At 41.0% G+C, this 27,605-nt stretch overlaps 1 protein-coding gene across 1 annotated transcript in view; it reads left to right on the top strand.

The window, feature by feature from the left end:
- Nucleotides 1–27,605, top strand: part of MYO3B (myosin IIIB) — a gene marked incomplete at both ends in the record, with an annotated part of 377,682 nt that overhangs the window by 15,485 nt on the left and 334,592 nt on the right. The window contains one exon of the mRNA XM_080799209.1: nucleotides 19,029–19,174. Coding sequence (XP_080655335.1) covers nucleotides 19,029–19,174 — 146 coding nt within the window. The remainder of the gene's footprint in view (nucleotides 1–19,028; nucleotides 19,175–27,605) is intronic.

Genomic DNA, 27,605 nt, shown 5'->3' with positions numbered 1-27,605 from the left:
TGTTCAAACAGCTTCTCCTTTGGTCTCAGACTGGTACATTTCTGTTGGCTTATGCCAACTTAATAATAAACATAAATAGGGGCACTGAAATTGTGAGGCAAGTGGTCATCCAGATGATTTGGAATATGTTTTTATCATTGTTCCTGCCATTTTATTACCAATAAAATTATTGTAACAAAAACATAAAAATTTTCATAGGGACCTTGTGAACCCCACTTTGAGAAACACTGTAGGACAGAATCAAAACTCCTTTAGTTGGTAAACAAAGCCCTTTGTATTCTAACCTGTATCTACCTATCTACCCTCTTCTCAGGTTATTGATTCCTAATTTACTTGTTCTTAAGCCTCAATAGTAGTGAACAACAAGTTCACCCCAAATCCATGTTGATATAGCATTCCTTTAAACCCTTCCATGCATTGTTATATCTTCTGGAGTAACCCTCAGAACCATGAAACATTCCTCTTTAATCTTCAAGTGTTAGCGCAAATGCCTCTCTCCTTGTATAAAACCTTCCTTAATCCCTGGCTGACACTGAGGCTCCTATCCCTGTTTCTGTTGCAGCCTTTAGAGCCCCCATTAGCACACTGTGACCATCCTATTATAATTGTCGGCAGGGTTTTGCAATGTCCACCTCTCAACATAGTGCTTGATACACTAGGTGCTCGGTGAGCATCTCTTGGATGAATGAATCTATTGGTTAAAAAAGAAGCCAGAGGAGAAGATGAATTTGGAGGATAGTTTGAGGAGGCTTTACAACTACGGGTATCAACAAATTTTTCTGTAGATTTTGATTGATCTGTTATTAAAGCATAACGGAGGCCACTCAGCTTATATTTAGGGTGACGTAACACAGAAGATGGTGTTTTTGTTCTAACCCACAGCAAGCTAGTGTTTCCAGAATCACAAAATGTAAATAAGAGAAGCCTGCCCTTGACTTTCTACATTTCTCATGAGGTGTTTGTGACTTCGGTTTCATTCAGGTTGAATAAAATATTTGGGAATGTTTCTAGAAGGGACAGTATAGTGGTCTGTGGTGAACTTCTGTTGTCCAGATTGTCTGGAACTGGCTGTGTTCTCAGCAGGGAAAAGCCAGCATGGCATCCTACCTGCTGGAGTGTTTAAGTTGAGGAGTAGGCAGATGGCCGCATGGAGACCTTGACGGTGCCTTTCAGCAGCAAGTGCCTGATGGCTCGTGCCTGCCTCAAAGATTCTCTCAGGATGCCTGCTTCTGCCTGGGTATGCTGTCAGTCCCAGGCTATGGTTCTTGAAACTTAAGCCTACACAACCCTCATGTTTTTATTTTCTAAATGGAGAATTACTCTTTCCAACAAAGCTGCTTTTTGCTTCATAACTCTCCATAAAAATGTCCACAGGAACAATCTTCCATTTGTCAGGTGGATTCCACAAACATTTATACCCTCCCTGGCGAGCAAAGCTTTGGGTCAAGAGCAGTTCTTGAAAGTATAATCAGCAGAGGTTCAAATGAACATTGTCTTCATATGACAGCCTACATAGTATATTGATCTTAATATGCATTCAGTTCTCTAGTGTGAATAAGTGGTGTTCAGATTAAACATGACAACAATGCATGCAGTGCCAATACCAGTGGGATGAAATTACAGGTGACCAGTGCTTTTACTTTGAAAATGCAGCTGAAAGATCCTTGAACCATTTATTTTTAAGAAATGGGACCTAATTATTCTTTTCCCAATTTTATTTTCATTTTTATTTCACCAGCTTGAGTAACTTCAATATTTAATTCAAATAGGCTATACTACAAACCAGGTAGCTAATGGAATGTGACCATAGCACAATCCAATGTTGATGAGCAGTCCTAACGTACAGTTCACTGGGGCAGCTCAAGGCTGCGGCAGGCATTTACTTGCAGGTTATCAGCACTCTCCATTTATTCCCTCTCTCTGCCTCATCTGGATATGATTAAAGTTGAAAAATACCGGGTAAAAGCAGTATCAACTCAGCAATATAGAATAAGAAAAATTCTAGGGGTGTCCTTCATGTGCTAGTACTTCATACTATGTCAGGGAAGATAAGAAGGAAAGAAAACACTCAACATAGAAACTATGTATTTAACAGACGACCCTGAGCAAAATGACCTAACCAATAGGAAATTTAGTTTCTCGTGTAAGAACAGAAGTAGGTAGTTGCAGAGTTTGTTGATTCAGCAGCTAAGTGAAGCCATCAAAAATCCAGACTGCCCCCTGCAACCTGCACGTCTTTGTAGTTAGAAACTGACTTGGGGACAACCTTGCCTAGGCAGTAGTGGCTCCAGCATTCCAGTAGCCACCAGTTAAAGTACCCTTGGTACAAACAGATACCCTCCTTTACTTCCATGAGGCTGATCTTGTGTTGAAGAAGGTAAAGAAGGTTCTCTTCTGTCCTGGGGGTCCAACGCTGTCGGCTCTGTATTCATTTTCTAGGGCTGCCATAGCAAAAGTAGTACAAACTCTGTGGCTTAAGACAAGAGAAATTTATTATCTACCAGTTCTGGAAGCTAGAAGTCCAAAATCAGGGCATCAGCAGAGCTGTGCTGCCTCGGAAGCCTCCAAGATCCTTTCTCTCTTCTTCCTAGCTTCTGCTGGTTTGCTGGCGGTCTTTGACGTGTGGCTGCACAGCTCCAGTATCTGCACTCTCCCTCTGTGCCTCTGCCTTAACAGGGCAGTCTTCTCATAAGGACGTCCATCATATTGGATTAGGCGCCCACTATGCTCCAGTATGACCTCACCTTAACTCAACTAATTATATCTGTAGCAACCCTGTTTCCAAATAAGTTTTCATTCTGAGGTTCTGGGGGTTAGCACTTCAACATTTTTTTTTTTTTTTTTTTTGGAGGATACAACTCAACCCATAACAACCCTCCAAATACTTAACACCCCTCCTCTGTAGTAAATAATTCAAGTTTCCAAGGTAATCAGACAGTCATTTGGAATCTACAGGTCTGCATGTTAGAGGAGCTAGCTTAGAGAGCCCAGCTTTGGCTGTCTGTACACACACACTTGTGCTCACACACACACCATTCTCTCACAGCCTCAGGTGTTTAAGGTAAACACAGTTCTTTCTGGATGTACTAAGCATAGCAGACTGCCTTCCTACCTGGGTACCTAGCACCTTCAGAATTTTGTTCTGTCCTATCTGATCTCTAGCCAAGCATTTTTTGTTATCTTCTAAGATGTTTGACACAGGTTACCTCCCTCAACCCTCTGTTTACATTGAGCTCTGGTCTCTGGCCTCTTACTTTAGCCTATGTCTTAGATATTTATATATATTCCTATTAGCCATGTTTATTGTCTCTTTTCTCCTCTACTGTCTCCTGACAGCCAATTTCATTTTTAAAAATTTTATTAACATATAGTGTATTATTTGCTTCAGGGGTACAGGTCTATGAATCCTCAGTCTTACACAATTCACAGCACTCACCATAGTACAGACCCTCCCCAACGTCCATAACCCAGCCACACTATTTCTCCCCCCGCACCCCCAGCAACAATCAGTTTGTTTCCTGAGATTAAGAGTCTCTTATGCTTTGCCTCCCTCCCCGCTCTCATCTTGTTTCATGTTTTTCCCTCCCTTTCTCCCACGAACCCCCACCCTGCCTCTCAAATTCCTCATATCAGAGAGATCATATGATAATTTTCTTTCTCTGATTGACTTACTTAGCTTAGCATAATACCCTCTAGTTACATCCATGTCATTGCAAATGGCAAGATTTCATTTTTGATAGCTGCATATTATTCATATATATATATACACATATATATACATATATATATGTGTATATATATGTGTATATATATATATGCCACATCTTTTTTATCCATTCATCTGTTGATGGACATCTAGGTTCTTTCCATAGTTTGGCTATTGTGGACAGTGCTGCTATAAGCATTCAGGTGCACGTGCCCCTTTGGATCACTACATTTGTATCTTTAGGGTAAATACCCAGTAGTGCAATTGCTGGGTCGTAGCTCTATTTTCAACTTTTTGAGGAATGTCCATGCTGTTTTCCAGAGTGGCTGCACCAGCTTGCATTTCCACCAACAGTGTAGGAGAGTTCCCCTTTCTCCGCATCCTCGCCAGCATCTGTCATTTCCTGACTTGTTAATTTTAGCCATTCTGACTGGTGTGAGGTGGTATCTCATTGTGGTTTTGATTTGTATTTGCCTGATGCTGAGTGATGTGGAACACTTTTTTATGTGTCTGTTGGCCATCTGGATGTGTTCTTTGCAGAAATGTCTGTTCATGTCCTCTGCCCATTTCTTGATTGGATTATTTGTTCTTTGGGTGTTGAGTTTGGTAAGTTCTTTATAGATTTTATAGATTTTAGGTAGTAGCCCCTTATCTGATACTGACAGCCAATTTCTTATAATAAAAGGCATAATAATATCTCACATTTGCGTATAACTTTTATAAATATTATTTTTTAAGTGCTCACAACTATCTGTGAGGTTGCCAATTAGACATGAGTATGTGACTTTATAGATAAGGAATATGAGGCTCTGCCAGGCTAAGTGCCCAGGGATACTGAGTGGTAGGGGTAGGTCAGTAATGGTGACTAGGATCTATATTTTGTGACCCACTGAACTAGATTTCCAATACAACCCATGTCCACTGTCAGTGTTGGTATTGCTCCACTAGTATTTGCATCACATTCATGCCTCATAATATCCTGGTCTATAGCAAAATGGGATATAAGCCTACTTGATGTATATTGACAGTGATGGTGGGGGTTGGGGAAATTGGGGAAATTGATCCTTCATCTTCCCTTCCCACTGTCACATGTAGCAAAGAATTAAACTGAATGTTTGTAAATGACTGAAACTCAAGAAAAAGGATCAAAGTATCATTATTACTGGGGACATTTGTAGACTATGTCAGAATAATGCCTTAGTGTTAACTGATGTGCATGTGTGTGGCCATGCTGATTGGTAAATTATTGAAATACTTACATTCTGGATGGTGAATGGCTGGCATCCAGAGCCCCTTGAATTCTCCTTGGCCATCAGAGGTGCCTGTCTCTTTCCTTTGGACACCCCAGATCTTCTAATGGTTCAGCCACTATAGATAGTATCTGTCAAGTAAGGGACCTCAAGGACCAGCTCCAGTGCCATGAGCCAGCTGGGTGTCAGAGAGTTTGAATATTGTACCTGCTAAGCAATGTATGATGGGAAGGGGACTTTCACTTGCTGAGGGTGCATTAATGTATCAGGAACTAGCTTAGGGATGCTTAATACATGATTTCACTTCAACAGCTCTCTCTAGTAGATGCGGTTTTCTCCATTTTACCACTGAGGAACGTGAGGTTCAAAGAAGTCATGCTCAAATCCACATACCTAGTGAGTCCTGGAACTGTTTGGCCTTACAGAGAGCATGGAATACAAGTCCCATTTGACAAATGAAGAAACTAAGGCAGGGAGAGGCTATTCTCTGTGCCAGTTCAGAGCAGTCTTTGTCCCAGAATTCAAGTTTCCCAACCCACTAGCCCTGTACTCTTTCACTTTAGTGTGTTCACAGAGCGTGTTCAGTGTGGAAAATGTGTGCTGAGATAGCTCATACAACAAAGACACACAGAGATGTAGTGGAAGAGTATTCTGAAACTGGAGCATGAGACCATCGTTTTAAAAGACATACACACATGAAGGACCTATCACCAGTAATTTATAGTTGACTACACTTTACAGTCCCACCAGTAAGAGAAGTAGCCCGTATATTAAGGATGCAGTTTACTCAGCATTTTCCGAAAACAACTAAATGTCTGTTTCTGTATTAGAAAGCAGACTTGTGGATAAAGTAAACATTTGCTTTTTTTTTAGAAAAAAATTTTTTTGTTTTTACTTCCATCCGCTCATTGTTGCAAACAAGAGCTAATCAGCTGAGCAGAGAAACAGATGCGCTGTGACGGCTCCAAAACTGGGTCTCTGCCTGAAAAAGGGTCGTTGACAGGGGACGGTTGCCATAACAACAAGCTGACACCAATGCAGAAATATCACAGGCTTTTTGTACTACTCTTGCCTTCATTAATTATGCTTTTCCTAGCTAAATGATACGATAATGCTATTTCCTTTAGTACTGCCAGGACTAGAGATGACAAATGAGATATTTCGTGTTGAAGGGCTCAGAAAGCCATAAAAACACTACAGAACTGAAATAGTATTGTCGTTATTACCATTTTGCTTCCTAAGCTCAAGTTAATGGATTTGGTCCCCAAATAAGAGTTAGCATTTATTGAGTGCTTACTATGTACTAGGTACTAAGTGCATTATTTTTTATTTTTGTTAGAAAATGATTTTTTATTATTTACTTATTCTTTTATTGAAGTGTAGTTGACACACAGTGTTACTTTAATTTCAGGAGTACAATATAGTAATTCAACAACTCTGTCTGTTATGCTATCCTCACCATAAGTGTAGCTATTGTCTGTCACTATAAAATGCTATTAAAATACCATTGACCGTATATTCCCTGCGCTGTACCTTTCATCCCCATGACTTATTCATTCCATAACTAGGACGCCTGTACTTCCCATTCCCCTTTACCTATTCTGCTCATCGCCCCATCCCTCTCCCCTCTGGCAACCACCAGTTTGTTGTCTGTATTTATGGTTTTCTTTCTGCTTTGTTTGTTCTTTTGTTTTGTGTTTTAGATTCCACGTGTAAGTGAAATCATATGGTATTTATCTTTCTCTCTCTTAGCATAATGCCCCTGTGCATCTGTGTTGTCACAATCTCTCATTCTTTTTTATGGCTATATGATATTCCATTGTATATAAAGACCACATTCTTCTTTATCCATTCACCTATTGATGGACACTTGTATTACTTTGTATCTTGGCTATTGTAAATAATGCTGCAGTAAACATAGAGGTGCAGACATTTTTTGGCACTAAGTGCTTTATATGAATGAATTCTTTTATAATCCTCACAATAACTCCATAAATTCAGTGCTATTACTAGTCCAGTGGTTAGGATTAAGTAAGTCACAGAAAGACTCTTCTTGTCCTTGGACAAGGTATTATGATGTCACCAGGATTTGAACCCAGCTATTTAGCTCCAGAGTCCTTAACCACTACACTAACGCAAACAGTTTGTGACCACCAGTGTACCAGATAAGATTTAAACATTTTCAGTTTTATAATTATTTTAGATAAGAATGATCCTTCCTAATATGTTGAGGGAAATGTAATAATTCAACATGATGCTAAAAGCCAATGTGATTAATCCCCAAGGGAAGGATCTGAAAAAACAAAATGACAAAGTTCTTCAGAAGAGAATTTAGGAGATTTGGATTTTAGTTTTAGCCCTGCCACTCATTTTTAGAAAGTGATTGTGGTTCAGTTATTTTAATATGGCTTCAGTTTGGGGAGAAAAGTTAAGAGCACACATTTTGGAGTCAGACCTGGGAGCAAATTGTAGATCCTGCTTACCCACCTAACTGTGGACCTTAGGCAAGTTCCTGAATATTTGTGATTAGTAAGGTGGGGAGAAATTAGAAGAGGTAAAATGAGAAGGAAAAAAAAAAAAAAAGAACAGCTTCAAAGGACAAAATTAAACGATGCACTGAACATGTTTTGTGTAGTCCCTGGCATAGTAAGTATTTTTAAAAATGGTGGTGCATATTGTCTGCAACCTGGCCCTCCCTAACTTGGTCTCATCTGTAAGAAGAAGAGATTGGCTTGGGTAGTTTCTGCCTCCAAGCTCTCTTCTATTTCTCAGAGAAGATTTACAGGTTTTAGGGAAAAACCTCTTCTAGCTCACATATTCCATGGCTCTGGTGTTCCTCTGATGATGAAGACAGGATCTCTCCAAGCTCTCAGTAAGGGAGAAGCGGCATAAATGGTGAGAACGTCAGAGTCCATTTTTACCTGACATTTTTTAAATGGCTGGGGATTATTGGGTCCCATGTACCAGTCATATCTCTGAAAGGAATGCAGGCCTTGTTTGCTCAGGAGATTCAAGTGAGGGGTTTAGCACCCAGATCACTGACTGGAAGACTTGTGTGTCTTCCCCCAAGACATTCATTCCTGAGATTCTGTAGTCATTTGTCTTCCCTGATTTCCTCCAGAAGCTTGTGTCAGCTTCTAAGAAACAGTGGGGATTCCTTTCCTTCTTATTCTGGGCTGACCCTACCTGCATTCCCACAGTGGTTCTGCCTTGAAGGGCTCTGAAGCACAACCCAGGTACTTGGGGCTCTGATGGGTGAAGGGCCCAGGGTAAGGGTAAAATGATTGAGTGCAGCCCCAGCCTTTAACCTCAGCTTCAGCAAGAGGTCCCCTCTCAGCTGGAGCTCTGCAGGGAAGTTGAGTCATGTGTCATATGTTAGTGCAGAGGTGGGGGGCTGGCCCTGGAGGTGGTAGTGACGTGTTGTCACCCTCCTCCTGGTGGGTCTAAATATAGAACTCCATCTGAAGCTTCAGCTCCCAGATGTGCAGAAGCATGTGAGGGCCAGAGCAGAGGCCTCTTACCTCCTCTCCTCCCACCACCCCACACTCAGTGCTGAGCAAGTAGTATCAAAATAAGGGCCTCTGTGAACAATTGGAGCTTTCAAGGCTGTCCTCCCACCCCTCCCCGGAAGGGCCAAACTGTTCCCACAGGGGCAGAAGTACTTGCTGAAGGAATGTCAGACCTGGCCTTGGCTCTTCCAGAGCTCTGAGTCCCAAATTACCTGGTGGCTACCCTCCCATCAGGGCCTCCACTGCCCTGCCCAGGGCCCAGGGGCTCAGTCCCATGAAAGGGAATTCATGCCTAGGCCAAACTTGCATTTGGTCTTTTTCCTGATGGTCACTGAGAAAGCAAAGGGAGGAGGGTATTCAGCCTCAGGAAAGGGGTGGGGCTGAGGCAGGAGCCTTGGGGTGGGGGTGAAGCTGGAGCAGGTGGGGTATGGGGAGACTAGTATTTGTAGTGTTCTATTACGTCCCAGGTTTTTTCCATACCTTCTTTAGTTTTAGAAGGTTGAAGGAAATGACTCCGTGGTAGGAATGTATGACATTCCCAAGGGCATCCTGATTTGCATGGTGACATCAGCCTGTGAGAGGACAGAATCCAGAGACAACTTGCAAATAAAGGGGTATGCCTATGTTGGAGCATTCAGATATTTTATTTGATTTGCTTCCTTTCCTTTTCTTCAATTCTATTATAGAGGAGAAAATCTCTACCCCCCCCCCATTAGTTTCTTTTCTTTTTTTAAGATTTTATTCATTTACTTGACACATAGAGAGAGACCACAAGTAGGGGGAGAGACAGGCAGAGAGAGAGGGGGAAGCAGTCTCCCTTCTGAGCAGAGAGCCCGATGTGGAGCTCGATCCCAGGACCCTGAGATCATGACCTGAGCTGAAGGCAAAGGCTTAACCCACTGAGCCACCCAGGTGCCCCAGATCCCCGTTATTAGTTTCTTATTGTGGGCTCATGCTTCCATTCTATTACCTACTAGCTGTGTGACTTTGGGCACGTTTCTTAACCTTTCTGAATCTGTTTCCTCACTGGGGTAATAAAACCTGACCTAACAAGCTGAATGACCTAATGCCCTGAATTATAGAACTGCTATTCATTCTTTCCTTAACTGAACCCTGGTAGAAATGGAACATTAGCTGGCAAAGGGCAGGGGCAGCAAGGAAGTGAGAGGCAGCAGTAAATCCATCTGCTTAAGTGGAGAGTGTGCTTACATGCTCCCAGGTATGGAAGTTACTGTGGCTATGGCTTATGGTACATGAAAGCTCTTTGGCAATGACCTAGTGTTCCCTGTTTGATAAGAATTCCCAGGAGATGCCTCTCAGGAGGGTAGTGGGGGAACCATGGATCTTGCTTCTGGTATAGCCACAAATCAGCTGTGTAACTCTGGACAAGTCACCTCCCGCCCCTCCCCCCCCAACTCTGGGACTTAAGTTTCCAGGGGGGTTGAGTGAATCCTAAGATCCCTTCTAGCATCCATTTCTGGTAGGGAAAGCTGCTGCAGCAGGGGAGGACAGTGGGATTATCCTGGGTTTCCAAGCAAATGTGTTCATTTAGAGCCTTTTTTCTTTTTTTAATTAAACAACAGATATTTATTTCTCACAGTTCTAGAGGCTGGAAGTCCAAGATCAGTATGTCTGCAGATTCAGTATCTGGTGGGGCCTCCTAGCCTCCTGGTTCACAGATACCATCTTTTCGCTGTGTCCTTACATGGATTCAGAACGTTTTGAATACTAAGGACTCATAGAACAATATGGGCACACTAATTTACCTTTCATAAAGGAGTTCTGTGAATATTGGTCCTGAGATGGATATGGGGCTTATCACATGAATAAGAATAAATGACACGTTCCTGGGGTTTGGGGGAATTTAAGTGCAAAGTCAGCCTGGCCTCAAATCCAAAACCAGTTCACCTCTAACCTCTACTACCATGGTGGGAAGTTGGTATTGTGCAGGCATTAATTTGAACCTTGTTTTATTGAATGTTAGCAATCCTGAGAAAAGACTTGTAAACATTTTATTTTAATTCGAGACCTTCCTGATTTTCATAAGGATAGTTTAAAAATAATTTAAATTATTTTTGGTAGTTTATCGGTATATAAAGTATAGTTTCAATTCTAGCCTTGAGTTGTATGAAAGAACCCCCCCCCAAAGAAAACCCAACCAATCCTATCAATTTCAGATCTTCTAATCCACATCCCCTTTGGAAAAAAAAAAATATATCAAGCAAATCTCAAATGTATCCTTCCTTGAAGTTATATTTCATCCAAAGGAAGAGACTTCATATATTTATTCAGTATCTCAGCTTGTAACACTTTAAGATGTTTGTATGTAAATCTGGTGAATAATATTTGCCACTGAAATATTTTTGACTGGAATTTCCAATTCAAGAAAAGTTCTGTTTCAGAAATGTTTAGGATCGATAACGTATATCAATTATGCTACATAAATTGCATAAGCAAAATTAGGAATCCTATTTGCCGGTGCACCTCTCAGCCCATCTTATTTGGCAGTGTGTTGACTGAATTTTTGGGTTCAAGGTCGGCCAAGGATTAATAGCTTTAGGTCTATTTGCCTTGCCGATTTTAGAGCTGAATTTAGCTCTTGAAATAACAGCATTTTGCCTGCGTACTTGAGTGAAATTTTAATCTTGAGCTCTGATTATAATTTTGTATCACACCATCAATTCTAGTAAGGTAAGAAATCAGAACATATAAGGCAAGCCTAACTGCATTTTTAATGACATTTTAAAATTTTAGTGGGAAAATGAGAGTGTCCGAATGATATCTATTATTTTTTAAGTTCGATGAACTATTTTTTTATAAGAGTAAAAAATATTTTTCCTTATATTAGATGGTGCTCCTATAATACTACTTGCTTGAAAGTATTGGTTAAAGTCACATTATTGAAAGAGATTTCAGCCCAGCAGCTCTTTGATATATAATTTGATAAATGGTTTAAGTTAAATATCTTGTCAGAGAAATCTAGGTTTTCTGAATGCAGGAGCTCATATGTTACTGTCTTTTATCCCCTTTACATCTATTCTAATACAGGTGTTCTTTTTAGATAATGAAGACCTTGAGATGAGGAGACTGTTTTGTTCCCTCAGGTTCCTATAGCCCGAGTCTTTTTGCAAGAGATAGAAAGTGGATCTTACTTCTATCTTCGGAGCTTTATCAGCAAGCCCTACTCTTGGTCGAGGCTGAAATGAAACTATAATCATGGGGCATTTCATGGGATCGTGATGGCCTAAGAAAGTGAAAGTACTACCTGGAGCCTTGTGCTTACATAGAAAGGGATATTGTTGGGAAGGGAATTTCTTTAATTCTTCTTGTGTTAATCTCATGGGAACCTGGTTTCATGACCAAGATACTACCTTTAACCTGCCAACTTATTGATGAAAAATCCCAACATCCAACAAATACTCTAGAGGAATGAAAGATGTCCTTGAAAATTAAGGCAAACTTTTCAATACTTATTTAGGTTTTCAAGACAAAAAACAGACAATATTTGCTTTTTGTTATAGAAAGAATTCATGCTCCCTCTAGACACTTTAGAAAATGTAAAAAGGGTTAAATAAGTAAACAAAATAGGTATTACCCATACATCAGTGACACAGTAATATCTCTAATTAATTTTGATACCATAGAAAAAGCTGGGTAACCAGCATTTTCATAATCGGTACATCAAACAAGGCCCAGAGAAAGGAGTTGCTTGGTTTGCATGGGAAGAAGAGGTGCAAGGAGTTGAGGTAATTTGCCAAAGTAATCTAGTAAGGGATTGGGAGAACCAAGATGAAAGTGCCTGGCTCTGGGATTTTCTTTCACCAGCCAGAGGTACAAATTTTCCTACAATCCAAGAGCTACTAAGAGTTGTTTTTTCTCTGCCATTCCCCTGGTAACTGAGGAAAGGGTCACTTATCCTCAACAGAAATCTGCTGACCATGCCCAGTGGTGGACTAGGAGATGATATGCATCAAAGCAGTTGTGTTATCAAGTTGTGGGTGCAGTTTTAGCCCTGAACTCCTTCGGAAGAGGGGAGGAGGTCCTCCCTCTGTGGGGTGGGAAGGAATGACAAGGGAGATTTAGAGGGCCTGGAACTTTGGAATACATTAGCCTGAAGAAGGCTAAAGAGAACTGCCCTAACAAAGAGGTTTGACTGCTAGCCTTTGCTCTAAAGACCAGTAGAGCTAAACTGTTAGTGAAAACTGATTTCTTGTTCTCATGCCCTTCTAGAAAGAAAAGTTTTTGGCAGCCAAGGAAGTAATGACTGACATTTGGGAGGCTCAAGCCCATCTCAGGTTAAAATAGCTATTGCCATTGGACACTGTGGCTGCTAATGCATAGATATTGCTAGTAATCCAAGCATTAGTGCTTTTCCTCTTCTTAAAATAAACAGCAGTGTAGTCTAAGGGTACCAGAAAAGCCATAAGTTCACATTTCAAGGTAGGAACCCAGACATACTCCATTAACCGGCATCCAAACCATTGTTCTGATGTTGAAGCTTGTCCTTCCTAACAGGCATTATCACAGCAACCAGCATCTTTTCATAGACTTTAAGACCTTTTACAAAATATTGACAATAAAGTCTTTAAGGTTCCAGCCTTCCGGTTCACACCCCAGAATAATCTGTTTGCTCTAGCTAATTTGCATGGAGGGGTTAACCTCTGTTTGAGATCAACCCCAAAATCACTTATTTGGAAAGCATAAAGCCATAAGAGTATATGAGCTGGAAGGGATAGCAGAGATCATTCCTTCCCACCTTTCCGTTTTATAGATAGAAAGTGTGAGCCCTATAACTCAAGAAGCCTCAGCTCAAGAGTTTTTAAGGGACTTGCTCAAAGGCACTCAGCTAGTAAATAATGGAGTTCAGACTTTCTGAATTCCATTCAGATTCCAGTCTGAAGATTTTTCAACACAGCTTCCCTGAAGTGTGCCAGAAATTGATGTGGACAGGAAGGAAAGAAAGATAAGACATAATCCTTACTGTGGGTTACTTCTGTTCACTTAAGGGGTCGCTTTACTGAGATCATCAAGGCTCTGGCCCCTTTAAAACATAAAAAAAAATGATGAGGTTAATAGTAGATCAGCACCAAGTGGTTAAAGCTATTTATTAAAACTCAGAAACAGGGGTGCCTGGGTGGGTTAACAGTGGGTTAAAGCCTCTGCCTTTGGCTCAGGTCATGATCTCAGGGTCCTGGGATCGAGCCCTGCATCGGGCTGTTTCTGCTCAGCAGGGAGCCTGCTTCCCCCTCTCTCTCTGCCTGCCTCTCTGCCTACTTGTGATCTCTCTCTGTCAAATAAATAAATAAAATCTTAAAAAAAACAAACAAACTCAGAAACAGTATAAACACTGATATGCCAGAGACTTGGAGGTTGTTAAAGGCAGCTTGCAGAATTATGTAAAGATTTATGTACCTCTGAAACTTATCAAGACTCAGAGAGTTAATATTTTATTTTATTATTATTATTTTAAAGATTTCATTTATTTATTTGACACAGAGAGAGAGAGAGAGAGAGAGAGAGAGAGAAAGAGAGAAAACAAGTAGAGGGAGCAGTAGGCAGAGGGAGAGGGAAAAGCAGATTCCCTGCTGAGCAGGGAGCCTGATTGGGATTTGATCTCAGGATCAGGATCATGACCTGAGCCGAAGGCAGATGCTTAACTGACTGAGCCATCCAGGCACCTCAAAAAGAGAATGTTTTAATCTTGGAGTCATTAGGCCACTAGCAAGTACTGTACTAGGACTCTCTCTCTGTTTTGAATCATTTAATGCTATGCTCTTAGCCTTTGCTGGGTACACTAAACATTTGTAACTGCCCATATACATGTCTCATGGGACATTGCAGAAGGCACATCCTCTTCACATCAACCTCCAACATGCTATGGGCCTTTATTATTTTTTTAAAATTTAATAAACATATAATGTATTTTTATCCCCATGCTATGGGACTTTAAAATCAACTTTGGAGAATCCATATTTTATAAAATTGACATTTATTAGCAGGTTTTCTATTCACAACACTGGATTAAGATAGACATACAAATTTGTTAAAGTTTATGATAAACAACCTGGTATCTGCTTCTGGTACTTATAACTGTATTAAAACTACAGATTTTGAGGAGTTTTGTTGGCAACTAACAATAGGAAGATTTACTATAGAGTTCTGAGATGTAAGATATATTTACTGTAACATAAAACTTCATGTAGTCACTGAAAACATGTATTTTATTGTTACCCTTTAGTATATCGTCTGCTTCTGATCTTAAGAGAATTTCACTTTTCTTATCGCATTTATGTGAAAAAAAGTGAGTTCCCAAGAGTACAAGCGATTTTTCTACATCTGGTGAGGGGTAGAACTCGGACCCAATTTGAACTTGTCATACTGCCTGCCAAACTGACTTCTCCTCCTGACATCCCTGACGGCACCATCATTCTCCTGATCACCCAGGATCAAGATGTCAGTCTTTCTGGGTGTGTCCCTTTCCCTAACCTCCCATATTAAATCCCTCTTCAAGGGAAGACCAATCCTGCAGGTCTTCCCTTAGCTCTTTCTTATACCTATTCTGTCCTCCCTATTCCACTGCCACCAACATCGTTTATACTCCTATGATTGAAGCAGAGGCTTGAGGTCAAGGAGTGTATGTATACACTTGCCTTGGGCATGTCTCCTTCTTGGGGTGGTGATAGTGAAGTGAGGTGAAGAGATATAAGAGACTGAGGTGTTTGGGGTTCTGGGCCTGAGTCCATGCCATCTCACTCTGTTTCTCTCTACCCCTCATGTTAAACATGACTTACAGAACCTGGGAAACTTGATCTCAGCACCATATACTTATTTGCTGTTGCCAGTCTCCTTTTCTTAGGAGAGTAGCAGAACATCTGATTCAGAGAGCTCTTTGAAAGGTTGCCTTCTCCTTTGGGCAAGGGAACCAAAGGCCAATGGACCATCTAAGCATTCTTTTTTTTTTTTTTTTTTAAGATTTTATTTATTTATTTGACAGGCAGAGGTCACAAGTAGGCAGAGAGGCAGGCAGAGAGAGAGAGGAGGAAGCAGGCTCCCCGCTGAGCAGAGAGCCCGATGCAGGGCTTGATCCCAGGACCCTGAGATCATGACCTGAGCCGAAGGCAGAGGCTTTAACCCACTGAGCCACCCAGGCGCCCCCATCTAAGCATTCTTAATGCAACTTTATTTTACCTAGAAATAAGGAGAATACTGTGCTGAGGAGAATGGGGTTACTTCTTCTTAAGAAATAGTTGTAGATTTTGGTGTTGGATAGAGAAGGAATCCAGGTCCAGGATGTGCTGACCCCAGCTGTGGTGCATCCTCTTAGGGTGTGTCTGTGAATCCCATCACACACGTAGCTCACATAAGGGGTCTTTTACTTCTGTGCAGGTTTGCTCCTGAAAGAGACTCCTTCCAAGGAGATGGGAGTTTAAGTGACAAAAATCTCAAGAAACCTGGTTAATTTATTCAAAATATGAGTGCAGAAGCTGATAATTCAGCCATTCTTTGAACATAACCTTTATTGTGTAGAACACTTATCATATTGTAATGATTTGTTTACTTGTCTCTTCTCTGCCTGGATTCAAATTCTGGCTTTGACAATGACTAGCTGTGGGCCATGGGTAAGCTATTTAACTGTGCTATGCTTCAGTCTCCACACCTATGCAAAGTGAGGATAGCACCTACCTCAAAGAAGATTAGGAAGATTAAATTGTGAATTTAAATTCACAATGTGAAATTAAATTGTGAAGATTAAATGTGTGAACTTAGCTTTCCCTCCCTAGGACCTGGTACCATGCCTGACTCATGAGTACTCAGTAATTATCTGTGAATTATTTTAGTAGCAAAATTTTCTGTAAACTTCTTTGGAAGGCTGATCTTAAAGAATTTCTTTGTTGAATTACAAACTAAGTTTCGGGAGGAGAATTTGGCCAAAAGATACTATTAGTCAGATGGAACCGAAGATAAGATCTGTCTGTAAAGAGAAGTTGAAACCAGATAAATGTTTTGAATATTTTATGACTGCACTTGTGAAACATTAGGATATCTCCGTTCTCACATTTGGGTGGGTTCTTGGACTTGCTTTCTGTGTCACATCCAAGATGGCTAGAAGTTGATTTGAATTTCCTCCCAGAAAGTGTGGACTTTGGGCACTAGACGCTTTTTGTTGTCTTGCTTCCCCAGGCATGGTCTCCCTCTAATATCCCAAGCATTTGGATCTCGTATCCTTTATTGGACATGCTAGTTCACATTGTCTTAGGACATTTAGAGTGGACATGGTTTGTCATTTACTTTTTATAGGTTCACTTTAAATTTTAATTGGCTGTAGCTTTTGCTGGAGAAGGACAGAGTCTTATTTTTCTTTCCCTCTTAGGAACATGTAAGAATGGTGAACTGTTTGCTGATTGATAGGTCTAAAATTATGTTTGTTCCACATGTTTAGAAATGTCATTTCTGAAAGGGAAGGTGTTGAATAGTCTTCTCTGGAGATCTTTAAAAATAGCAGTGTTTCTCACCTGATTGGGGTATGGAAGGGAGGTTTGGGGAGGCTGCGAAATGGCTTCTGCTTCTGAAGTTGGAATTATTTGAACTTTGGTTTGAATGCACACTTGAAAATCATGTTTTTAAAATGACAGGATATTGGGGCGCCTGGGTGGCTCAGTGAGTTAAAGCCTCTGCCTTCGGCTCAGGTCATGATCCCAGGGTCCTGGGATCAAGCCCCACATCAGGCTCTCTGCTCAGCAGGGAGCCTGCTTCCCTTCCTCTCTCTCTGCCTGCCTCTCTCCTTACTTGTGATCTCTATCTGTCAAATAAATAAATTTAAAAAAAAATAAATAAAATGACAGGATATTCTATGGCAGGCTAGTCTATTCAGAGGATAGGGCTGGGTTCAGGCCAGGGATGCAGGAACATGAAAAGAGGTACTTAGGTTCAGAAACCAGAAGAGAAGGGTAGAGGGCAATGATAAAAGCAAAAGCACCAGGTCTCAGGCAAGACGGTAGGCATTATTTGGCATTGCAAGGCCAATTAAATGGGTCTGACTAAGAGGAGATATAATAGTTTTCTGTCACTACCATTGTAATATTGCACATGTGAGGCTTAAAACAACACACGTTTGTTCTCCAGGTCATTAGTCAGGTATAAGACTCACCCAGCAAAAATGAACTTCTCCATCTGGAAGTCTCACCGGCATCTCAGACTTAACATGTCCACAGTGGAGCTCCTGCCTTTTAACCCGAAGCTGCTTCTCCTCCTCCTGTCTTCCCCATGTCATCAAATACCAGTTCTATTCTAGAACTGCTCATGTCAAAAACTGTGGACTCGTCTTCAACTCCTCTTTCTCATAAGCCCCAGTCAGCAAATCTAGTTTGCTCTGCCTTCAAAATTATGTGATCAGTCTGATTATTTCTCACTGTCTGTAGTTTGGATTCTTGTGGTAGCATTTTTTTTTTTTTTGTGGTAGCATTTTAAACTGGTTTTACTTCCTCTACTCCTGTCCCATTTTAATGTATCCTCAGCATAACAGCCACAGTGATCTGCTAACATGAAAGCACAATCTGTCACTCTGCTCTTCATAGCCGTTTGGCCCATCTTACTCAGAATCAAAGCCAAATACCTTCCAGTGGCCTAACAGGGCAGGCAGGCCTGTCACTCTGGCCCCACAGGGCTCTTCAGTGATGTCACTTGTCTACCGCATAGGTCATTTAGAGCAGTACAAAATTTCCTACCTGCCTGTAGCCAAGGGTCATCCTTGGTTGAGGAGACAGACTTGGGGTCAAATAGGGACACCAGGTACTTCCACATTTTCTGGTCTACCCCAGCTTTCTTCCAGTCCCACTGTGACAGCCCCAAGTCTCAGTGGAGGGGCTTTTCCTGTCTAACTCAAAAGGCTGATAGAAAGAGGTTTCCTCACAGGGTTCCATGCTCCCCAAACCAGGGACAAGCCCAGGGACATTTCTGGTTCTGCTGCTCTTGTACACAGTCAGCCCAGTAACGGATGCAGCTGGTGCTACTGAACTACAAACCAGTTGCTGGGGTTTGCAGAAGGGGCCAATAGGGCATCCCTATTCTTAGAGAAAAGGGATGGAAGGGAGTGGTTCCTATTTTATGTTAACGACATCAGTCTTCCAGAATTCCAAACATCTTTCTGCTCAATTGGCCACACTCCTGGGGATTTTGTGCAGGAAACAAGCATCTTTGCAAACAACTGTTCCTTGCTGTTAATTCAGCAGCTGGTAATAAGGTGAAGGCAGACAAAGCCTTTCCTTAAGGGATGTCAGAGCAGGCTTAGTGAGGTATGAACCCTCATGCTTCCTCTTGCACTGTGTTTGCTACCCGGAGGGTTGAATGCATGCTTATTGTACTGAAATATTTTAAAAAGTTAATGAACATCGAGCTGACAAATCAGTCACATACAAATAACATCTAGATGACACATCCCTTACTATCACTGGGATTCAATATCAGAATAACCAAAGGAACTAAGAGGGGGCTCGGATAGTCCATGGGTCTTTTAGGACATCAGAGGTGGCAGTGGGGTTGACGTGTTTTGCTTTTGTCTGATAGGTCATTGCTTGTGAGCAGCAGTATGACTCTTCCTATGACGCTCGGTGTGACGTCTGGTCCTTGGGGATCACAGCTATTGAACTGGGGGATGGAGACCCTCCCCTCTTTGACATGCATCCTGTGAAAACGCTTTTTAAGATTCCAAGGTAGGACACAAGATGGCGCTCTTGGCTCATTAGTTCTTTGTGAAAGAGGCTGGTTAAGAGGAATAATAAATAGTTCGTGAACAATTTCTGGCTAAACCAGAGAAAGCCTGATTATAAAGTGTATTTCTTTTCTGGGAAAATAGGGGGAGTGGAGGAGGAAAGAGGATGGATATTCCTGAAAGACAACATATCCCAAGAAAATAGGACGTGTTGTAACCATTGCATATATTTTCAGTACTTTGATTTTTCTGAAATATTCCTTTATTGTGCTTTGCACCAGAGGACTAAAATGCAATTTTGGATTAAGTAATCTGTTTACATACTGGGGTTTTCTTTTTTATTATATAATCACATCTGGTCATTTTGTTTGTTTGACTCTTTCTCAAATATTCAGGAAAATTTGGGGATGAAAAAGTATGTATTATATTTTCATATCTACTCAGAGCAGCACTAAAAAAAAATCAGAAAAGTGAATCAGTTAAACGACCTTCTCTCCGTCCCGATTTCCATCTCAATGGGACATTGTGCTGAAAGAGGTCCGTTTGGAGGGCATTTAAATGCCAGTATATTTTCTATTGTATGTATTCATAAGAGGTTTGTGCAAGAGGTTTGGTTGTTTGTTTTTCATCGAATTGGGCTGCTGTTTGGCTACTTAAGCTTCTGGTTACCGAAAAAGAAGCAATCAGGGAGCTCTGTCCAGGGCTGGGTTGCAGATTAAGAGATTTATACTCTCGAAAACATTTCTCTCTCAAAGGAAGACTCTGGGCGGGCTCACTACTTTAACAATGCAAGTGTTAACCTTTCCTTATCTGTACAATCACACAGCCTTTAAAAATTTCGCTTGATTGCAATTTGCATTTCTGATTAGGTCTATTTATATGCAGATGAGGCTCTGTGGCGTTCATCATCATAATGTTATCGTTTTATACCTAATCCAGATGTGAACAACCACCCACCATTATTCCAAAAATGATTCCACCCAACTCAGGGTTGGTCTTTTTGCCTTTTCCAAAGTACAAAAACAAGTCCAGGCAATTAGAAGAACAGACAAAGCGACTGACTTTTAAAATTAATGGTCTGGTGATCATTCAAAACGATGTAAGAATGCAGGACCAAAACCAGTATTGTATGCAGTAATATGTCAGAAAATGAGAAATGGTGTCTGGGATGATTTGTATATGTGCTTTGATTTTTTACAAATCATTTACTTTTCACAGTTTATTTACTGAGACCACATAATTTCCCAAAGAGCAGAATTAAGGTGTGGCTTCTGATTAGCAAGATAGTACTTTTGATAAGAGATCATCTACTTGGGTGTATTTTTTTCTTTCCGTTTTTTAACATGTGTTTGTGTACAGACCACCTGTTCAAAAATGTCGTAGGGTGGTAAATGTGAGGCAGCGTAGAAGGGCTATGTGAGTGTGCGTGTGTGTGCACGCACATGCGTGTGCATGTTTAAATAGACTTGGTCTCCATTGACTCCTCTGAGCTTGCTTCTGCGCAGCCACGTCTCTGGTCCCTAGTAATCTCTGGATCCCACTTCTTCCATCTTGGGAGAAACTTCCAGATCTGAAACACAAATAACCAAGCCCCCAGTGTCTGCTTCCAGGCAGGGTGAACCCCAGGAACAAGACAATTGCTAGAAAAAGATCTCAGGGGCAACAAGGATTCTTATCCAAACATAGCTTGAAACTTTCTTTTTCTCCTCCCAATGTAACCTCCTGCCCTTTTACAACATCTCTTGGTTCCTGCCCAAGTGATGAATCAGATTGAACTAGGTAATGTCAACAATAATCAGTCAGCAGATCCTTAGTGTGATTATATGTGCTGAACACTTGCCATTGTCCCAACCTTAACAGTCAGCTTGACATTCCCTGGGCAGGAAGGATAGAGGTGTTTTGTGTTGTTGTTGTTTTTTTAATGTAGCATAATTTTATACACTGCATAGCTTTTTATACTCATTAAGTTATTTACTTAAAAATTACCCTGATAATTAGAATCATGCAGTTCTCTTACAAAGTATTGTGAATTGACAAAGCGCGTGTGTGTGCATACTATTTTAATTTTGAGTGCTAAAAATGTACATTTCCTCAGAAAATCTCTCTGATAGAGAGGAAAAATTAAGCATTTACGTATTTTAAATAGGCACTCAGATTTACCTGTGTGCTCCATGGGGTTCTCTCTCTCTCTCTCTCTCTCATTCTCTCAGCATTTTCTTCCCTGATGGAGAAAAGAAAATGGCAAGTAACGACAAAAATCCTTTGAATCCGTTTGGCTTCTAATTTTTTTTCTTCTTTGGTTATGAGTGTTTTAGGTATTCTGGAATTCCCTTCAGTTAAGCAGTGAGGTCCATTTCAGAGTATTCTGGGATCCAGAACACTGTATGTGGCTTCTTGGCACTGTATGTGTCTTTCCTCACTTGCCTCTTCCCTTTACAACCTTCTTAACCAGTAATAAACTGAGTAAATTACCAAAATAAGGGAAGAAAAGAAACCCTTTACTGAGTAAGGGAAGACCTGACTTTCACAAGTTACAAAGGACTTAGGAATCAATGAAGTGTTGCTTGCATGTGAGGTGAGAGCCTCAGATGTCAACAAAGCAGATAATTACATAGGTTCCCTGGACACTGTCAGGAACTATGAAGCGAGACCTGCCTGGATGTGGTTGAATTGCCTGCACCCAGGTCTCCTTGCTCTTCCCTTCTCTGCCTCCATTTCTTTGGGAGCACCTTCCCCTTTCTTTTGACCTTCACGTTAGAAGATGACACATGGAGTAATCGTGACCTGTCTTTGAAATACTGCGTGACTCACGGTCTTTCTCACATCGCAAACACACAGAAATTATCTGCTGTTATGACAGCACCCGCTATTTGCTGAACCTTTCAGCGTGTGTCATCTTGTCTAATGCCTTTGCTCCAAAAAAAGTCACCCCTCTCTGACAGTTGCTGCTCTGTCTGCTGGTATTTTTCTCTAGAAGTTATAGGAGAGGCAAAGAATGAAAACCCTTTCTCTGGGCATCCGTGGATTTGACACCATCTCTCTGATGACTCTCCTGAGGACTCCTTTAAAATTTCAAAGGCTTAGAAGGATCTTGCAGATGACCTGGACATATATTTTTTAAATTTTTTAATTAACATATAATGTATTACTTGCCCCAGGGGTACAGGTCTGTGAATCATCAGGTTTACACACTTCACAGCACTCACCATAGCACATACCTTCCCCAATGTCCATAACCCAACCACCCTCTCCCTACCCCTCCTCCCCGCCCCCCCAACCTTTAGTTTGTTTTGTGAGATTAAGAGTCTTTTATGTGTTGTCTCCCTCCCGATCCCATCTTGTTTCATTTATTCTTTTCCTACTCCCCAACCCCACCACGTTCCCTCTCAACTTCCTCATATCAGGGAGATCATATGATAATTGTCTTTCTCTGATTGACTTATTTCGCTAAGCATAATACCCTCTAGTTCCAGACCTGGATGTATTTTTCACTTAAAAGGAGATCTGTTTCATAGATGTGATTGCAACAACCCATAGAGTTGGGAGAGGATCTTTATCTCAACATATACACTTATGTTGCTCTCTTGGCAATCAGATAGCTTTCCTTAGCTTGGAATCTTTGGCTAATGACCTCTTTGACCTCCATGGATGGGAATCAGAAAGGCAGTGGGGACCAGTGCGAGTGTATTTATTGGACACCATCTAACAGCCCTATTGCTTGCCCATTTATTTGGGGCCAGATAGAGGCTGATTCTGTCCACTGTCTTACCACACATCAAGTACTTCCACTTCATTCCTTGTGGAAAAATGCAGAATGTTTTCAGGGTTCCTAGCCAAATGTCTTTGGCTGGGAGTAGATGGGACAGAATGGCCTGAACATTCCAGTCTCTGAAGCCAGTGATTTTCCCTTCCTAAAGAGAAGTTTCCCTACAGTATGCTGAAAAAAGAACCTCATGATAATTACCAGCTCATGTTTGGGCTTGTTTTCATCACCAAACTTAGGTTGTTCCGAACTGTACCCAACCTGTACATTATTTTCCTAAGACTGCCACAACAAATTGCCACAAATTTGGTGGTTTAAAACAATACAAACGTATTCTGTCACAGTTCTAGAGACCAGAAGTCCGAAATCAAAATGATGGCTGAGCCATGCTCCTTCTGAAGGCTCTAGAGGAGGATTCTTCCTTGCCCCTTCCAAGTTCTGGTTACTTCTGGTATTCTTTGATTTGTGGCAGCAGAATCCCAATCTCTGCCTCCATTTTCATGTGGCTTTCTTCTCTGTCTCTTGATGTCTTCTTGTCTGTCATGTCCTAGAAAGTTACTTGTTACTGGTTTAGAAAAACCCATCCTAATCCAGAATGATCTCATCTCAAGACCCTTGTCTTAATTACATCTGCAGAAGATTTTTTTATCTCAAATGAAGACACATTCTCAGGCTCCAATTGGACAATCTTCTGGGAGCCACAGTTCAACCCACTATACCATCAACTTTCATGTTTTCTAAATTCCCTGAGAAACTAATTTGGGGTAGAATCTAGGTAGCTAGCTAAATGATGATGGAAAAATAGTAATAGTTTAGATTGTGGCTGGCGTGGTGCTATGTGTTTCACAAATATAAATGCATCAATCCCTACAGTGACCTTGTGAGGTAGAGACCATCACCACCCTTTTTTTTTTCCTTGAGGAGAAAAATGGAAGCCCAGGGAGAAAGCCCCTGTTTATGCACCCAGGAGGAAAATGGTTTGAATCTGAGAACTTTGACTCCAAAGCCTACATGTTTTACAACTATAGCTGATCCTTGCACAGCAGTGGCACCAACCCTCTGAGGTTGAAAATCTGTATTTAATTTTTGAGTCTCCTAAAACAGAACTACTTATAGCCTACTATTGACTGGAAGCCTGACAGATAACATAAACAGTCAGTTAAAACACATTTTGTATGTTATATGTATTATATACTGTATTCTTACAATAAATTAAGCAAGAGAAAATGTTATTAAGAAAATCATAAGGAAGAGAAAATACATTTACAGCACTGTACCATGTTTACTGAAAAAAAAAAAAAAACTACCTGTAAATAGACCTACTCAGTTCAAGTCCATGTTGTTCAAGGGTTAACTTTGAACATTGAAAAGTTAAAGCCCCTTTTATGTTTATTCATCGATGAATTATGAGTGAAGCACTAAGGGGACTGGAGTATACAGAAATAAATGGGACATCCTAGTCTTTAAGAAGCTGATAATCCAGCATCATTCTTTTTGCTCCCAATTTAAACTGCCACTATAAACCCAAGGGTTAGAATTTTATTGGCATCAATGATTGTGTCAGCCATGAAATTGAAGAACAGAAATCAAGAGTGTCATCACAGGTGAACGTAGGTCTTCCTTGGCTCATTGATTGATTTATGACCCCCAGACCAAAGATCCCTTTCTTCTCCAAACTCCCTTCTAAGTAACTGCCTTCTAGTTCCTAATTTGGAGCACTTAAGACAAGTGTTTGAACTAAAGAATTGAAGAATATATGTTATTTAAAAGCAGAGAGGCATTTCAGGTTATCACTGGTACCCAGAAGTTCCTGTCCCATCCTACCCTCCTTGGAAAACCTGCACATGCCACATCAGGGCTACTTTGGTAGAGCCAGAATCTCCTCCCCCTTCACCTAACTCTTTTTTTTTTTTTTTTTTTTAAATAGGAAAAGTTCATTTTGGTTCTTGGGTAAGTGGAAATCTGTTTCTGGCATCCTCTCATGCATTCTCTCATGGAAACTATTTTAAAGTTTAAGGAGTTTAACTTAAACTAGAGTTTAAATAGAAGGAGGCAGTGTAACACCTAAAGTTCTCACTTTGAGTGCATTATTACCCTTGTGGCCATGTAGAGTTTTATAGTTGAGTCTGAGGATTTAGCCTATCCCTAGAACTCTACGCTTATGGGGAAAAAGGTGTCTAAGCTCTAAACTACCCATTCACAAAAGTGTTTTAGAACACAGTTTGCTGGGAATTTGGGGATGACTATGCCCTCTAACCTAGGACATCTCTAACTGTTCACTCTCAGTTAAGCTCTGGTTGAGTGTTTGAGTTGTAAGGCAGGGTTTGTCAGTTTTTCTCTCAAGTGGAGCACAGTTTTACTGTTTTCTCCCCTATTCATTGTCAAAGGTGAAAAGGGAAGAAATTGGACAGCAGAAAAAGAGAAACAAGGAGGAGAAATCAAGAAGGATACTCTTGGGGTTCCTGGATGATGTGGGTGGTGGGCTCAGAAGAGGTAAATTCCCAGTTGAAATATTTGTGAGTTTAATTGAAAGGTTTCCTCAGGCACCCACAATTGACTACAATTGACTCTTGTTCTGAAACAGAATCCTTGAGCTAAATTTTCGTCAAATTTCATCTGGATTTCTGTCATTTTTTAAAGGTAAAGATTCTTTTTATTCTGACTTTACTAATTCACAAAGCAAATTGTTCCTACGTGGGAAGCCTGCTCCTCAGCTGCGAGAGGATGCAGAGGCAGCAGGGAGCCCTGAGTCACCAGTAATTGTCTTACTATTACAGAATTGTCACAGGACATTTTCCCTTAGGGCTGTGAAATATAAGGAAAAGAAATTAAAACTAAACTATTGTTGTTGAAGTGTAATGAGTGAGGGGGGTGGGTGTTTAATGGCACAGTAAGGCTAGATTTGCCCCAGGGAATTTTGGTTTCTCTTCACCAACCCAGGTCACTTAGCTATTGGCCTTTTGAGCAATGAACCCTCACAATCTCGGCTTCACTCCTAAAGCAAGAAGAGCTAGAAGAATTAGCATCATTTAGCATTTTTTGAGTGCCTAACAGAAAATAAAGTTTTGAAATACTCCAGTGGAAAAAGCAGTAGTCTTTTATGAGTCTTCTTCTTTCCTTGGGAGATTTCTAGTCCCATTTTTAGTGGATTGTGGTCCCTATCCCTCAGGATGCCTTAAGGGTGTCCCTTCTCCCCCATTTCCTTGGGAACACAGTAGCTGGAGGCAGCTGGAAGAAATGCCCAAGAAGGCTTCCACTCTGCGGAACATGTTTCCAAACTCTTTTTTAATTTGACTTGAGCAGCAGGGGCTGTTAGTTCCTGTGGAGGTGCAGCTTGCTGCCCCCCTGAATCCTGGCAGACAAGGAGAGTTCAGCTCTACAAGGTTTCACGGGGATCAGGTGGCAAAGCAGAAGTGTGCCTTCAGGGACTGCCAGTCCCTATCCATGTTGAGTAAGAAGCCTATCCCAAGAGAAGGGAAGGGCCTGAGAAGGAGAGGTATTGATTTACAGCACTATCTACATGCTTTCTCCCTCATTACCCTGATTTCATTATTTTGGCACCACTTACTTTGGCTAATTCCAGCTTACCTCCTAAATGATGGAGAGATGGGCAAAGAGGATAGAGAAGGAAACAGAGCTCAAAATAGTACCAAAGGGTTTGAAGTACCCTACTTTCCTCTTGATTCCAGAAAAAACTAGGGACTAAAGGTGAGGAATATTTATAAACTGTCTCGATAAGTTGGCATAGTGGTAGGGCAGGGGGCAACACAAGGAGGAAGAGAGATTAGGTAGTAGTCTAGAGGACGGGTTTTCACAGCAGAAACTTTCTTTTCCAGGAGAATCTTAGAGTCAGATGAAGCCAGCGTCATCAGAAAGAAAATGTAGTGTAGTGGTCAAGCATTTGTGTATCAGTTCTTTACTGGTATGTAACAAACCACCCCCAAACTTAGCTGCTTATAGTAGGATTCAGTTATTATATTTCATGAGTCTGTCAGGTCTCAGGGTGGTTCTGTGGATCCTGGCTGGGCTTACTCATGCATATGTGGTTAGCTGGGGATTTGGCTGGGGTCTGCTGGTCTAGGATGGCCTTGGCTAGGATGTCTTGGCTCTGCTCTGTGCGGTTTCTCATCCTCTAGTAGGCTAGACAGGGTTGTTCTCACATTGGTGACAGGATTCCAAGCATAGATGCAGGAAGGGGTAGAAAATTGTCCCATTTTTGCAATCAGTTTACCACTAGGTAATTGTTCTACAGTCAGTCTATGTGGGTTCAAATACCAGCTTTATTGCTTTCAAGCTGTATGAACTTGACCAAGTTACTTAATGTCTCTGTGGTTCAGCTTCCTCCTCGGTAAAATGAAGGTGTGAATACTATCAGCTTCACAGAATTGTTGTGAGCGGTTAATCAGTGTAAAGTGCTCAGAACAAATAAGCATTTGATTTTTGCTGGGTGCTTCCAGAAAAAAAATCTCTGGGTATAGTTGTATTTTAAGGAATTTGCTTTCCCTTGTATTTCAAGAATTGAAAACTCCTATTCAAAGGAGCCATCCTGAGATCAGTCATTTGAAAGTTTAACTAATTGATTGATTGATGATTGTATGGGGAATTGAGAGAGAACGAAGACTGATTTTCAGTAAATCCTTACTACTTCTACTGCACCTGTCTGAAGGAC

Source organism: Martes martes, assembly GCF_963455335.1.
Source record: "Martes martes genome assembly, chromosome: 3".
Taxonomy (NCBI): Eukaryota; Metazoa; Chordata; class Mammalia; order Carnivora; family Mustelidae; genus Martes; species Martes martes.
This window is presented reverse-complemented; position numbering and strand designations above follow the sequence as displayed.